This window comes from Hemiscyllium ocellatum, chromosome 20 (genome assembly GCF_020745735.1).
Source record: "Hemiscyllium ocellatum isolate sHemOce1 chromosome 20, sHemOce1.pat.X.cur, whole genome shotgun sequence".
NCBI classification, from domain to species: Eukaryota; Metazoa; Chordata; class Chondrichthyes; order Orectolobiformes; family Hemiscylliidae; genus Hemiscyllium; species Hemiscyllium ocellatum.
This window is the reverse complement of record NC_083420.1, coordinates 7,123,241-7,139,639: the sequence shown is the minus strand read 5'-3', so window position 1 is coordinate 7,139,639 and position 16,399 is coordinate 7,123,241. Positions and strand designations below refer to the sequence as shown.

Here is a 16,399-nt window from a genome sequence, read left to right as displayed (position 1 = left end):
CAGAAGAAGAGACTGAATAGACTGGGATTATATTCATTGGAATTCAGAAGAATGAAGGGTGATCTTATAGAAACATAAAATTATAAAGGGAATAGATAAGATAGAAGCAGAGAGGCTGTTTCCATTGGCAGGTAAAACTCGGACATGGGGGCATGGCCTCAAGATTAGAGGAAGAAGACTAAGGACTGAATTGAGAAGGAACTTCTTCAACCAGAGGGTTGTGAGTCTATGGAATTCCCTGCCCAGTGAAGTAGTTGACACTACTTCACTAAACATTTTTAAAGCTAAGATAGATTTTGTTTGAACAATAATGTAATTACGGGATACGGTCAGAGGGTGGAGAAGTGGGGCTGAGGCCACAAAAAGATCAGCCATGATCGTATTGGATGGCAGAGCAGGTTCGAAGGGCCTGATGGCCAACTCAAGTTCCTAGTTCTTACATTGCTTTGTTCTAAAAAACTGAATTGGAGTGCAATTTAGTTCCAATTTGGTTCCACAGATGCTGCCAAACCTGCTGAGTTTCTCCAACACTTTCTGTTTTTATTTCATATTTCCAACATCCACAGGATTTTGCTTCAATTTTTAAAATTTGGTTCCTTTTGTTAATTTATTGGACATCCCTCATAACATTACAACATTCAAAGTGTGGAAATCATAGCATAAACAGGAAGTTATGTCTCTGCAGTCTCTCTAGACTGTCACGGTTCACAATCTCTGATTAACGCTCTTTGGGAAGTTTTAATATAATTGATGAAGAAAGTTCTCCTCACTTAGTCCTGAATGACTGGCCCCTCTGTGCTCTAGATTTCTCAGCCAGTGGAAGAAATTTCTCTCAATATCTGTCCTGTCAGCTGCCTTCAGATTCTCATGTGTAACAATCACATTCCCTCTCATTCTTCTAAATAGCAAAGACTATAAGCCCAATTTACACAGCCTTTGATCATAGTTGAACCCTCTCATCCTTGGATTCAATCTAGTGAGCTTTCACTGTACTGCCTCCAAAGTAAGTATATACTGTGCAGTGTGCTACAGGTGAGGTTTTATTAAAGCCCTGTACAATTGGAGCTAGATTTCCTTATTCTGCTACTTCAGTCCCTTTAAAATAAAAGCCATCATTCCATTTGCCTTCCTGGTTGCTTGCTGTGTCTTCAGTTCTGTGTTCCTTGTACAAGTACAATCAAGTCTGTCAGAGCATCACATTCACAAGTTCCTCAACTCTTAAAAGATTCTGCTTTTATATTCTTATTACCAAAGTGAATTACCTCACACTTTGCTACATTATTCTCCACCTGCCAACTTGTTTGCCTATTCACCTAACTCATCTATATCTCTTTACAGCTTCTTTGCGTCTTCCTCATAGCTTACATTTCCACCTAGCTTTGTATTGGTCTCTTCATCTAAGTCATTAGCACACTTGTAAATCTTGTAAATGATTCTTGTGACACTTCACTAACTAGAGTCTGACAACTTGAAAATTTCCCAATATCCCAACCCTTCCTGTCTATTGACAAATCCTCCATCCATGCTGATATACGTACCCCAAATTCTGTGATCCCTTATCCTGAGTCCAACAAACATTCCAAACATGATTTCTATTTGTAATATTATGTTGACCCTTATCATGATATAATTGACCACATGCATTGTTCAGACTTGTTCAAAAATAGCTTTCTGTGTTTATCTCATGTCTGATCATGTATTTCACTAGCACACTCCCAAATTATCCTATGTCCCTTGAACATACTCAATGATTGAACCTTCAACACTGTATGTGCAGAAGATTCCAAAGACTTAATACCCTTTGAATGAAAAAAAAAGACTCTTCATCTCAATCTTAAATAGTTTGGACCCCAGCCCCTCATTCTGACACTGTGTCCCCATTATTCTAAAATCTCAACCGTAGAAACATCCTTCCTGTATCCACCCTGTCAATGCCTGTATGTTTCAATGGCATTACCTTTCATTCTTCTCAAATCTAAGCTTGTTTCCTCAATCTCTCTTCTGTACAATGATTTAAGCTGAGACTAATCTGGTGACCTCAGTGCTCTCTGGCAAGTGCATCTTGCTTTGATAAGGGGACCAAAGCTGTACCCAAGCCTGGTACAGTTGCTACAAGACAGATACCCTTCTGATGTCTGAAAACTGCTTTATTGGGGAATGCTGCAGAGAAGACATTAAAGATCAGTTTGTTGCAAAGTCTGAATATTGCATGATTTTGCTAATAGCTGTCTCTTGCTTCTAGAAAATAGAGGCTTTACAGAAACTCTGCAATGAAATAGCCTTAATGCACGTCACTGTGCCACTGGCTATGTTTTGCCTGGACGCTGTCAGCCTGAATGCAGACCTCTGCTCTCGGAGTATGAAGTTGAAGGGAACTTTAATTGAGTCTGTGGTGAAGGAAAATCATAATCTCAACCTGAGGTACAGTAACTGCTGAACTACTGATGGTTTTTCATGAAGTTGCAGCTGACTCCATTTGAAGCATGACAGAGTAAATGACAGAGACCTGTAGGTCTGGACTGTTAAATAAGGCAAGGCCACAATTCAGCAATTGTTTTTCCAGACAGTGGCACTGGCCCCACCACATCTGGGATGATTGCAATTCTCAATTGACCTGCAGTTAGGAGGAATTGGGAAATCTGCTCACTGCCAGTTAAGGGCTATTAAGCTCTTTTTAGGAGCCCATTCAAATGTCTGCTTGGAACAGAATTTCAACCCGTTTTCCAGATAAACACGCATTTATATTAGGAGAAAGTGAGGACTGCAGTTGCTGGAGATCAAAGTCGAGAGTGTGGTGCTGGAAAAACACAGCAAGTCAGGCGGCATCCGAGAAGCAGGAGAATTGGCATTTAGGGCAAGAGCTCTTCATCAGGAATGAGCCCTCATTCCTGATGAAGGGCTCTTGCCCGAAACGTCGATTCTCCTGCTCCTCAGATGCTGCCTGACCTGCTGTGCTTTTGCAGCACCACACTCTCGATTCATGTATATTAGTCCATTCAGTGGCATTGCTCCAGGTAAAAGTGAAATTCATTGCCCTTTGTGCTGTTGGTGAAATTTGAGGGGTCAATATTGTCAATAGTGTTAGATAGAGTGCAGTACCATGACTTAGCATCTGTCACCACTGTGCCGAGTTAACCTTTAGTTTTCTTCACAAGTTGCCTGCATCTTTCACTGACACTAAGCTGGGAGTTGTCACTTCTTGGAGGCACTTGGTATCTTTAATTGGGGGCCAAGTTTGCCTCACGACCAATCAACCCATTAGTATTTTAAACTGCATCACAAGAAAAAAATGAGTCCAGGTCTGGACTCAGAATTCATCCAGGCGTCAGGTTTCTTTGAAAATACAGTCTGAGACTCCGACTTCCTACTCTAGTGCTCCTTAAAGTTCAGACTGCTCCAAGGAGTATCTGTCACTTTAATACTGTTGCTGCCTCAGCTTGAATCACTGCCAGTTTTCCTTGGGAGGAAATTGTGATCCCTAAAGAAGTAGCAGGTCCGGAAGTTGTTTGCTTTATTGAGAAGTAACTAGGAATCCAGATGTTCCAGAATTCCCTGATCCTAGGTACAATTCCAGTGCTCCCAAAGCATACCTGTAAAGGAAAATCATCTTCCAGTCATGGAAGTCATATCTCAAATTCAGTCTTGTGAATTTATACGCCAGTTAAGAAGGAATTGATTAAAATAAGTGGAGATGTGATTTTGCAATTGAACAGAATTTGCTAAAGAAATCCCAAGTGAACAAAGAATTATGCTGACAACCAATTTAGGATTATCAGTCAGGTTCATAGAATTGCACACTTGCATGTGCTGACAACTACACACATTATTACCTAGAATCTGGTTGTTTGTAGACAGACATAATATATACACAAACTGTACCTGTTTCAACACAACAAAATTAGTGATCACCATTTGCTGGTTTATTTCTCATGGCAGTGCCTTGAATAGCATCAGCCTGCCTGTTTTAAATTAAACACCACTTGGCAGTTAACATCAGTCATCATTAACTGGTACATTTTCCATTGCATCCCTTTACAAATCAGATCCCATTTACGATCCAATCAGTACTCTGTTCTCATATAGCATTGTCTAACTATCATCATTGTTAACAACTAACCAGAGAATGCAACATTTTAAAAAAAAGGTTTTGTGATTTACACATGAAAGAAGTGAAACTATCACTGTATTCTAACAGATGAAAGGCTTAACAATCGATTTTTCAATGTATAATTTCAGTTACATCACACTGTAAATTTTTGCTATAAATTCTGTTAGGATTGAGCCCTGCACTATCACCTGATGAAGGAGCGATGCTCCGAAAGCTAGTGTGCTTTCAATTAAACCTGTTGGACTATAACCTGGTGTTGTGTGATTTTTAACTTTATATGCCCCAGTCCAACACCGGCATCTCCAAATCATAGTATAAATGCTATTTTCCTTTTGCACTGATATTCTTGCAGATTGCCCTGATGAATGCAAAACAAAAGGCTTCAAAAATTGTCTTTTTCAGCTGTTTTTAAGTTTAAATGTTAAATGAAGTGTGTAAATGGATGTCTGCAACACAGTATTCTTAATATTATGTGTTTGACATTATGAGTTCCTAAAACCATATATACAGAATTCTGTTTGCTTCTCTAGTATTTGCCAACGCTATGAAGAGATATCTGATCGGATCAGTGAAATCCCTGAGACCACAGAGGAGCTAGTGGAGCTGGACACATTTGTGAAAAAATCCAGTGAGGTCACTATTACTAAACTGAAAGAAGAAATCTTTGAAGCAGCTGACAGATTGGAGTTTTTGCTGGACTATGCCTCATTATCAGGTAAGAACAATGACTGCAGATGCTGGAAACCAGATTCTGCATCAGTGGTGCTGGAAGAGCACAGCAGTTCAGGCAGCATCCAAACTGCAGTGAAATCGGCGTTTCGGGCAAAAGCCCTTCATCAGGAATAAAGATGAAGGGCTTTTGCCCGAAACGTCGATTTCACTGCACATTGGATGCTGCCTGAACTGCTATGCTCTTCCAGCACCACTGATCCAGAATCATTATCAGGTAAACCCTATGCCACCAGGTAAACCCCACAATGCCAGGTAAGTTTCAGACTGCCAAGTATACACCACATTACCAAGTTAGCACCACATTATGAGTAAGCACCACACTGCCAAATAAAGCCTGGTAAACATCACATTACCAGGTAAACCAATATTACTGAGTAAACGCCACATTGTCAGGTAAAACCTATTACCAGGTAATCCCACATTGCCAGGTAAATGCCACATTGCCAGGTATATTCTACACTCCCAGATAAATGCCATATCACCAAATAAACCTATTAGTAACATGTATATCTGATTCCATCAGGGAAACCTTACTGTACCAGATAAACTTAACTCTACCAGATGAATTCCATACCAAAAGGTAAATTCCATGTATGGTATGTTTTAAAGCATTCTTTTAAAGGATTATGTAACTTTGTTAGCCATCCATTTAAGATTGATGTAAGTATTTGAAAATCATCATTAGTGATGTTATTCACCTGATCTTTCCTTGTCCTGAGTGGTGCATTGCACCCCTTAGCAATTTATTTCCTCCCCCATCATCTGCTTACTGACATTTGGGGAGATTTTTGATGAATTGAATGGTCCACAAGATGCGGGAGCAGTGGATAGATGAATGATCCCTTGCCAGTAGTTACCCCAACCTTCTTCATTTCTCTGTTTTCGCTACACCCAAGAAAGTCAGCCTGTCCCGATGGTAACTACTAAGAACCTGCCCGTCTTGTTTGATTCATTTTGTTGCTTCCAAATCCATGGCCTCTCTTCCCTTGGCTGCTCCAATCCAAACCTTCCGATCGTTGAATCTAAATCTCTACCTGCCTGGTGTGGTAGACATTAATGATCCCACGCCAATAATTGTGGAACAGCAGCTAGTTCATCCAATATTCATGGAGTTATCTCTCTCCTCGAATTTTGCATTTATGAGATAATGCAGAGGCAGAGTGCTGTGGTCTGCGCAGTGTTATCCTACTCCAGCAGCAGCTTTGAGAAACCACTCAACGCGATATAAATGAAGGTATTTCAATATGATATTTATTGAAGAAAATCCATAGTTGAGATGATCAGATTTGCCCTCTCTCTTAAAGATGACGACATAAGGTTGAACAGTCAGGTCTTCAACTGGCCAGAACAAATCGTATTGATGCTGGACTTGCATCGGGATCGGCTACTGAGCAAGAGAGATGATGTAGAAGAAGATTTGAGGAACCGGTCTGTATTTGGAACTTTTCTGACTGATAGTTGGGGAATAAAATGAATGTAGAGTTATTCCAATATTCAGATTCACTCGTTAGGGCAATGCCTTCACTAATCAGATTCAACCTGCCTGGTTTAAATTTAAACAATGTTCAGCAGTTATCTGTCAATCATTATCTGAGAAGGTGAATTCTCCATGGCAGCTCTAACAAAGCCCATTAGTCAAACAATCAATACTCACTTCCAAAACAGTATAAAATGTTTCTGTCCTTTACATTAGTGTTCCTTGATGAGTGCAAGATGAAAAACTTTTATATCTGAGATCTGCTGGCACCAGGCTGACAGGCTCCCACAAGGCAGGTGAGGGACAGGTATAAAAGGCAGAGAGTGTTAGGTGGGCATGTGGGAGAGATGGGGAGGGCTCCATTAGACATTGAGGGCCTAGAAAGGAGGCTGTAATAAGAGCTTGACACCACAATTTGGAACAATTGTTGTTCATGTGCTGTTAACGTAGTGATACATGAACCTTGCTTGGTTTGAAGTGATTGTGTGCTTTTCCCTTGAATGCTGATGAATAGAAGTTTTACATGCAAACCCAACATTTAAGAAGTCTCAATTTTGTTTTAACTTTATATTGTTCCGCTCAAATGGTTTCAGATTTATTTTGACAGTTGCAGGAATCTTTTTTAAACCATATTAAAAACAATGTGATGATTGATTGACCTAAAAATATTCACCTTTGCGGGCCCTTATTATTGGACATATAGATTCAGGATAAAAACATGTGTTGCGAGAACACCTACAATGTAGGTGTGCTTAGCAACAACCTAACGTCAAATAATCCATACTGTTTCTTCATTAATCTGTGTAAGAACCTTTTTTTAGCAACAACTGATTAACCTTTATGGAAAACAATTCTCTATTAAATATAGGGCATTATAAAGATTCAAGAAATTACATTTATGACTCTCCCACATTAAGTCTATTCATCACAGTCAAACTGAGTCACAAAGGACTCTTTCATTGTAAAGCTTTGATTCTAATAGGGAACAATAGATAGCTGGCAGCAAATTACGTGGAGGTGATTTGTCATGCTTTTCAGACACTATAAATCATGATAGTAATGTTCTCGCAATTTCTAATGTCAATAGAGCCTATTGTATAATTCTTGGCCTAAATTTGTGGCCAGATAATTTAATTTCCTTATAATGTACAGCTTTTTAAAACAGATTGCCCACAAGATCTAGGGTGAAGTAGTGCAAAGCAGTAGTTGAGATCAGAACAATGCAGTGCCTGAATGCTTGATGTGTCCTTATGTGTGGGAGTGTGACAGTAGTACAATATCAGTTCAAAATGAGTTTTGTTGGAATATTAGATGCTTTCCAAAATAAAATTAGCCTTTTTGCCCAGTTGAGAAGGGGTCAAAGTTAAATTACCTTCACTGATAATTATGCAAATATTAAAGTAAAAACAGCTTGAAAGTGTTGCTATAATCCATGTCACACTCCTTGATGTCAGTCATAGAATCATACAGCACGGAAACAGACTCTTTGGTTCAACCCAACCACACTGACCAGACATCCCAATCTGACCTAGACCCATTTGCCAGCATTTGGCCGATATCCTTTGAAATCCCTCCTGTTCATATGACCATCCAAATACCTGTAGATGTTGTAATTATACCTGCCTCCACCATTTTCTCTGACAGTTTGTTTCATACATGCATAACCCTGAAGTCCTTTTTGATTTTTTTCCCTTCTCACCATAAACCTATGCCCTCTAGTCTTGGACTCATCCACCCCAGGAAAAAAGATCTGGGTTATTCACCCTATCCATGCCCGTCATGATTTTATAAACCTTTATAACATCACACCTCAGTCTCCAACACTCCAGGGAAACAAGTCCAAGTCTATTCCTCCATTCCTGACAACATCCTTTTAAATCATTTCTGCACCCTCTCAAGTTTAACAACATCATTCCTATTGAAGAACAACCAGAATTAAATGCTGTATTCCAAAAATGGCCTCACCAATGTCCTGCAACATGATATCCCAACTCCTATATGCAATGTTATGACCAATGGAAGCAAGCGTGCCAAATGCCTTTTTCACCACCCTGTCTACCTGCCACTCCACTTTCAAGGAACTATGCACCTGCACCACTAAGTCTCTTTGTTAGGCAGCATTCCACAGGGTCCTACCATCAACTGTCTACCCTCACATTTATCTAAATTAAACTTCACCTGCTACTCCTCAGCCCTTTGCCCCATCTGATTAAGGTCCCATTGTATTCTGAGATAATCTTCTTCACTGTCCACTACACCACCAATTTTAGTGTCACCTACAAACTTACCTCCTCTCTTCACATCCAAATCATTTATATAAAGTTCTGCTCTGAGTCCATTTACATTTTTATAAGAAGCGTGCACCGTTTTTAAGACAGCATTTAACACCATTTGAAGTTTCTAATGTAATTTATTTGGGTTCATCAGGAGTCCAGCACCGGGCATCTAGTGCAATTCTACATCAGTGATTGTTCAGATCATACAGACCCCTAAAAGGAGCCTCCATTTATCTTTGTGAATGTTTCTGCTTAACTTGCCAAGTTTCACAAGCCAAAGCCTTTGAATGAGATGCTTGGTCAGAGCCAAGTCGGTACCAGGGTTTCTCGTTTGCAGGGAATCGAGTTACAAGCTACCTAAGTGGCTGACGTAGTCTAATAGCTAGCCATGTGTGCAAGCCTTGAGATGTGTCGATGGGGCTTGCAGCCAAAGCCTGGGACATCTGGACCCAATATTCACTCGTGCGACATGTGTTTTGCTGGCTGGGTCAGCATTTATTGTCTGCCCCTTGTTGCCTTTGAGGAAGTGGTGGTGAGTTACTTTCTTAAACTGCTGCAGTCCATGTGTTGTAGGTAACCCATACAATTGAGTGACTTGCTTGCCCATTTCAGAGGTAATTGCTGTGAGTCTGGAGTCACATATAGGCCAGACCCGATGATGATAGCAGATCATTAGTTACATTAGTGAATGATATTAGTGAACTGAATGGTTTTCCCTATCAGTGGTTTTGTGGTCATCCATTATTTAATGAATTCAAATTCCAATATGCAGCATGGAAGCAGACCCTTTGGTCCAACTCGTCCATTCCAACCAAGTTTCCCAAACTAAACTAGTGCCATTTGCCTGCATTTGGCCCACATCTCTCCAAATGTGGCCTCACCAACCTCCTGTACAACTGCAACATCCCAACTCCTATCTCAATGATCGGAGAAATGAAGGCATGTGTGCCAAATACCTTTTTTACCACTCTGTCTATCTGTGATGCAACTTTCAATGAACTATCTACCTGAACCCTTAGAATTTTCTACCTATAACACTCCCCAGGGACCTGCCCTGATGCATCTTACCAAAATGCAATATCTTGCATTTATCTAAATTAAACTGCAGCTACCACTCCTCAGCCCATTGGCCTAATTGATCGAGATCCCTTTGTAATTTAGATAACTTTATTCAATGTCTACTATGGTTCAAATGAAGCCCATCCAGAGCAATTTGTTTATTTTGGGTATTTTTAGCTGCATCAATGAATCTTCATTTGTTGCCTAATCCTTCTGTAGCTGACTGTTAAATGGCTTCAATGTCAGCCACAGTGTGACCTAGAGTTATAAAAGTTGGCCTGCATGAACTTTTGCCTCTCCCATCAATACTGTGTATTATTTAGCAAACAATTACAAAAGAATGAAATAGAACACCACCCACTGCAGTGAAATGCCTAATCAATTGCAGCATTTAACAAAGAACTACTCAAATTGTTTCATTTATTTTCTTAAATGTCTATTTCCCCAAATTTTGGTCCTTGGCTCTTCACATAATGTTAAATTTAAAATAAAAACAGTCAGTCTTTTGCATTTGATAAAAGGCTGAAAATAGTCAGTGAATGAGAGAAACTAGACGGAATGAGTCACCTTCTTTGCTGCCTCCTTCCTGAGGTTCTCAGTTTATTTCTAGCAGTTTGAGATCCAATCAACAGCATTCACGTGACCACCACCTCCAACCAGATCTATAAATATCAATCAAGAAACGATCCTGCCATGCAGAGCACACTACACAGCCCCATGCCCAAATTTGTTAAAAAAAAGACCGCAGCAATTTATTAGATTGATGTTTTCCAATAGCAAAATAGGTTATTGTGTATCATAACCACTCCAAGTTATGACTGTGCCAGCACACCTGGGGCCCAGAGTTCTAGGAGATCTGCTGTGCTTAAAATGAGGGTGTCACTATTGCTCGGAGCACTGTGTGGTCTGAGATTTCTGTCCTTGCCCCTAGATGTAGTGGTGCTGAGTATGGTGAGGGTGCAATGTAGCATGTGAGTATCAAGTATCAGTGCTGATTGACCTTTTGTCGGTTAATAGGCTGGTGATTCGGTTGGTAAGATATGGTAATTGAAGTCCATTCACCGACCTTGTCTGCAGTGATTGTGTTTCTTGGTTATGTAGATGGATGTTGCACTAAAGAGGATGTTGCCTGGTGATTCAGCAATGAAGAGATGCTGAGGTTGTGTTCCTTGAGGCAAAGAAGCCTGATTGATTGGGTGTGCAAGCCTATGAAAGGTATAGATAGGGAGAAGCTTTTCACATTAGGAAAGGAGTTATTAAGCATGGGGCACAGTTTTGAGGTAAGGATCAGTAGTTTAGAGGAGATTTGAGGAAAGAGAATCACCCAGAAGGTGGATAAAAGAGTGTGAAAGGCTGAATGCCTCAGCACAATTATTCTCTTTCGAATCCTCCCACTTCCTCCAGACCAAAGGGGTAGCCATGGGCATTCGTATGGGCCCCAGCTATGCCTGTCTCTTTGTTGGCTTCGTAGAACATTCGATCTTCCATAATTACACCGGCACCATTCCCCACCTCTTCCTCCGCTACATTGATGACTGCATTGGCGCCACCCCATGTTCCCGCGAGGAGGTTGAGCACTTCATCAACTTCACCAACACATTCCACCCCGACCTTAAATTTATTTGGACTGTCTCTGACACCTCCCTCCCCTTTCTGGACCTCTCCATCTCCATTAATGATGACTGACTTGACACCAACATTTTTTACAAACCCACCGACTCCCACAGCTACCTGGATTACACCTCTTCCCACCCTATCACCTGCAAAAATGCCATCCCATATTCCCAATTCCTCCTGCCCACTGCAGGAATTGCAAAACCTGCGCCCACACCTCCTCCCTCACCTTTATCCAAGGCCCTAAAATAGCCTTCCACATCCAAAGTTTTACGTGCACATCCATCAATATCATTTATTGTATCCGTAGCTCCCGATGCAGTCTCCTCTACATTGGGGAAACTGGGTGCCTCCTAGCAGAGCGCTTAAGGGAATATCTCTGGGACACCCGCACCAATCAACCACACCGCCCTGTGGCCCAACATTTCAACTCCCCCTCCCACTCTGCCGAGGACATGGAGGTCCTTGGCCTCCTTCACCGCTGCTCCCTCACTACCAGATGTCTGGAGGAAGAACGCCTCATCTTCCATCTCGGAACACTTCAACCCCAGGGCATCAATGTGGACTTCAACAGTTTCCTCACTTCCCCTTCCCCCACCTCACCCCAGTTCCAAACTTCCAGCTCAGGACTGTCCCCATGACTTGTCCGACCTACCTATCTTCTTTTCCACCTATCCACTCCACCCTTCCCCCCGACCTATCACCTTCATCCCCTCCCCCACTCATCTATTGTACTCCATGCTACTTTCTCCCCACCCCCACCCTCCTCTAGCTTATCTCTCCACCCTTCAGGCTCTCTGCCTGTATTCCTGATGAAGGGCTTTTGCCCAAAATGTCGATTTTACTGCTTCTCGGATGCTGCCTGAACTGCTGTGCTCTTCCAGCACCACTAATCCAGAATCAGCACAATTACGGACTGTTTACATGAGCACTTGAAACACCGAAGCATTCAAAGGCTATGTCTCAAGTGCAAGAAAGTAGATTAGAATGGATACATGTTTGATGACTGTCGTGGACATGATAGATTGAAGGACCTCTTCTGTGCTGTAAAAGTTATATGGCTGTTGAGATCCCTGAGGTAAGGAGGGATGTCACTGTGACCACATTGGCTATGTGTTAGTGTCATTGGGTTTTGTACACTTGGATCTTGCTGTGCTATAGCCATGCCATTGCACACAGTGGGATAATAAGCATTGATTAAACAGTTACTAAGAAGCCTGGCCTGAGCTTGACATCAATACTTGAAAAAGCCCACACAGAAAAACAGTCAAACATTGACCATTGTCATCTGAGGTTGTTGGACTTCTTTTTGCCACTGCATCTAGATCCTCAAGATTTGCAACCAGGCAGCACAGTGGGTCAGTAGTTAGCACTAGGGATCCAGGGTCAATTCCACTCTTGGGCGACTGTATGGAATTTGCACATTCTCACTGCGTGTGCATGGATTTTCTCTGGGTGCTCCAGTTTCCTCCCACAGCTCAAAAGATGTGCAGATGAGGTGAATTGGCCATGCATAATTTGTCCATAGTGTCCAAGGATGTGCAGGCTAGCTAGATTAGCCTTGGGAATTGCAGGGTTACAGGGATAGGGTGGTGGGGAGGGGAGAGGGGTGGGTCTGGGTGGGAAGCCCTTTGGAGGCTTAGTGTGGGTTTGGGCTGAATGGCCTGCTTCTAGGGATTCTGTCATTTGACTCCTCACATTGACCTCCCCAGCTGTCCACTCCATGCATTTTGATGGTGTCTCTGGAGGGCTTCCTGCGGCTCCAGTGAGTCTCTCCTTTTCTACCTTGTCCACCAAGGTGACCAATGCAGCATCCATTGTGTTTGCTGTCTCCCTCCCCTGTAGATTGGTTCCAAGTTTCACAAGTTCAACCCATGATCTTTAAGAGATAGAGGCTGGCACTGACTGGAGTTGTTTGCTCATGATAGCGGCTTCTTGGGGTTAAGCATAGAAACCAGCAAAGAGCACAACCTGAGTTTGGCTGGTCTTTGAGATCAGCAGATAGGTGTCCTTTACAATGGACTTACCAAGTAATCAACAGACTAGAGCTAGTGACGTACTGCCTCACCGGTTTACAGGGTGCAGTTGAATTTAACCTCTCCTGCCTGTTCTGAAATTTCCAATGGCTTTTCTGTATTGAAATGATTGCTGCTAATATAATTTGTTGTACATTTAGAATAAAGGAATTTAAAAAGAAAGTGGTGGCCTACGGCAAAGAAGTCGACAGCTTCAAGAAGAAAGAAATTATGACTCTTGATGAAATGAGGAATAACGTGGAAAAACTCAGTGAATTAACCAAAAATCTGGACGCAGCCATGGATGAGGCAGATGTGGGTAACCTTTTGGTGCAGCTGGATACAAATTATTCTGTCAATGTTCTTTTTTCAGTGGAGCATGTTTTGAAGCTCATTTTGATAGGGAGAGGCTTTCGGAACAAGCCGTCACAACTAGTGTTCAGTCCTTGTGGCTTCTCATAATAATACACAGCGAGATAACTTATTTATCTACTCCATACCAACTAATGCTACCCTGCTCACCCACCACCCAATCTCCTAAGTGCAGTAGATATTTAGTTCATACTTATACCAGCATAAAATTGACCTAAATGCCAAATTTTCTAAAATCCTTTCAGGGAATCTATGTATCATTGGCAAGGCAGCATTTGTTGGTCATATCTAATTGCCCCTGTACTAAGTGACTTGCAAGGCCATTGCAGAGTCTAGCACATTACAACAAGTCACATCTAAACAGACGCGGTAAGGTTGGCACATTTCTTTCTCTAAAGGCCGTTAGTGAACCAGGCAGGTTTTTATGGTAATCGATGATAATTGTCATAGTCACTATTATTGAGATCAATTTTATATTCCATGCTTATTGATTGAATTTAAATTCCATCAGCAGCTATGATGGGATTTGAACCCACATACACAGAGTATTTACCTGGGCTTGTAGGTTGGGGTGGCATGGTGGCCCAGTGGTTACCACTGCTGCTTCACTGCGCTAGGGACCTAGGTTCAATTCCAGCCTCAGGTGACTATCTATGTGGAGATTGCGCATTCTCGGTGTGTGTGTGTCCTCCTACAATTCAACGATGTGCAGGACAGGTGAATTGGCCGTGCTAAATTGCCCATAGTGTTAGGTGCATTGGTCAGTGGGAAATGGGTCTGGGTGGGTTGCTCTTCAGAGGGTTGATGTGGACGTGTTGGGCCGAAGGGCCTGTTTCCACACTGTAGGGAATCTAACCTAATTACTTGTTCTGTGACATTGTGGAAGTTTACTTTGGGAATTTTTATTTGAAATTCTACAGATGCTTGGCATATCTTAGCAAACTAACTAGTACCTTTTACTTCACATAACAGTGTCTGTAGCATCAGTAACATTACCTCCTGCCTGAAGCATTCATTATTGGACTCTGTTTAGAAGTCTTAGTACATTTCCTATTTTTTTCTCCTATTAGGGCTGGTTAATTCACACTGTGCTGCAGAGTAATGCTGCTATTGTACAATCCAATCAAATATGCGGTAATGTAGAAGCATCTCATGTGATTGGTTCAAGCTTTGATCCATGAGGTGGTTGCATTATTCCAAGCTACCCTGTGACCCAGATCCATTTCCTTATTTTCTGGTCCTCACAGTTCCTCAAATATTCTAAACAGTTTTGATTTCCTTTTTGAAAGAATGATGTACTTGCCATAGGGATAGGATGGATGGGACTGTCCAATCAGGAGAGATTGAAAAGAGTGGGATTGCATACTTTGAAATTTAAAAGAATGGACAATAATAGAACATAGAAGATAGAAAAATACAGCTCAGTACAGGCCCTTTGGCCCTCATGTTGCGCTGATCTAAGCCCACCTAACCTACGCTAGCCCACTATCCTCCATATGCCTATCCAATGCCTGTTTAAATGCCCATAAAGAGGGAGTGTCCACCACTGCTTGTCTCACTAAAGCAGTCAGAATCCTATCGAGTCTCAAAGAGTGGATGCAATATGGATGATTTCCACCTGATCAGAAGGGTCTAGAATCAGCGGACACCATCTCAAAATAATGAGCAATTTAGGATGGAGATGAGGAGGAATTTCTTCACTTGAGGGTTGTGAGTTCTTGGAACTTTCTAGCCTGGGGGCTGTGGGTGGAGATTGTTAGACATTTAGATAGTAAAGGGATCAAGGGATATGGGGAAATTGCGTAAATTTAACGATGAGTTAGAAGATCACCCATGACCTAATTGAATGGTGGAGTAGGCTAGAGAAGCCAAATGATCTACCTCTGCTTCTATTTCAAAAGTAACTTTCTTATTCAACACAGAATTGTTACATTTTATAAACCAGTGTCTCCAGAGGACAAAACTGTATCTTCCCAAACTTTCTAATCCCCTTTACTTCACATAACAGCGTCTGTAGCTCCAGTGATTTTACTTTTTGCCTGGAGTTTCATTATTTAGAGTCTTAATACATTTTATATATCAAAACTGTACCATCAATGGTCTCTTTGATGCCAATAATATCCATAATGAACCTCATTCTTTGTTTTTGAAAGGCTATAAACAGAGAAGAGGAGCTTTTGGAACACAAGATGACCCAGTTTCCTCAATTACTAGTCACAGTCAGCCAGAAGCAGCCTTATGAGCAGCTGTGGAACACAGCGTATAATTTCTACACTAAATCAGAGATGTGGATGAATGGTGAGTTTTGAGAGATTGACCGATGAAAGGAATAATTTAGTACAAACTGGTTAAAATATGTGGAGTGAGTGAATAGTTTCCCTTTCCCTGTGGAGAAAGTGAGGACTGCAGTTGCTGGAGAACAGAGCTGAAAAATGTGTTGCTGGATAAGCGCAGCAGGTCAGGCAGCCTCAAAGGAGCAGGAGAATCGACGTTTCGGGCATAAGCCCTTCTTCAGGAATCCTGAAGAAGGGCTTATGCCCGAAACATCGATTCCCTTTCCCTGTGGTCTACAAACTAAAGTGAGTGAATGGTCTCCCTTTCACTGTGGTCTACAAACTCTATCACTTTAGAGTTTCCATATAAACACTGGTGACATTTTTTGCTGTTTCAGACATATTTCATTAAAAGGAAATCCCATTTATTGAACTCTGTACAATTTTAAAATGATACAGAATTAAATGTAAAG

The 16,399-nt window shown here is 41.5% G+C and overlaps 1 protein-coding gene across 1 annotated transcript in view; it reads left to right on the top strand.

The window, feature by feature from the left end:
- dnah3 (dynein axonemal heavy chain 3) overlaps window positions 1–16,399 on the top strand; it is a 187,519-nt gene that overhangs the window by 44,929 nt on the left and 126,191 nt on the right. The window contains exons 12-16 of the mRNA XM_060840939.1: window positions 2,243–2,421; window positions 4,639–4,823; window positions 6,145–6,268; window positions 13,443–13,596; window positions 15,807–15,951. Coding sequence (XP_060696922.1) covers window positions 2,243–2,421; window positions 4,639–4,823; window positions 6,145–6,268; window positions 13,443–13,596; window positions 15,807–15,951 — 787 coding nt within the window. The remainder of the gene's footprint in view (window positions 1–2,242; window positions 2,422–4,638; window positions 4,824–6,144; window positions 6,269–13,442; window positions 13,597–15,806; window positions 15,952–16,399) is intronic.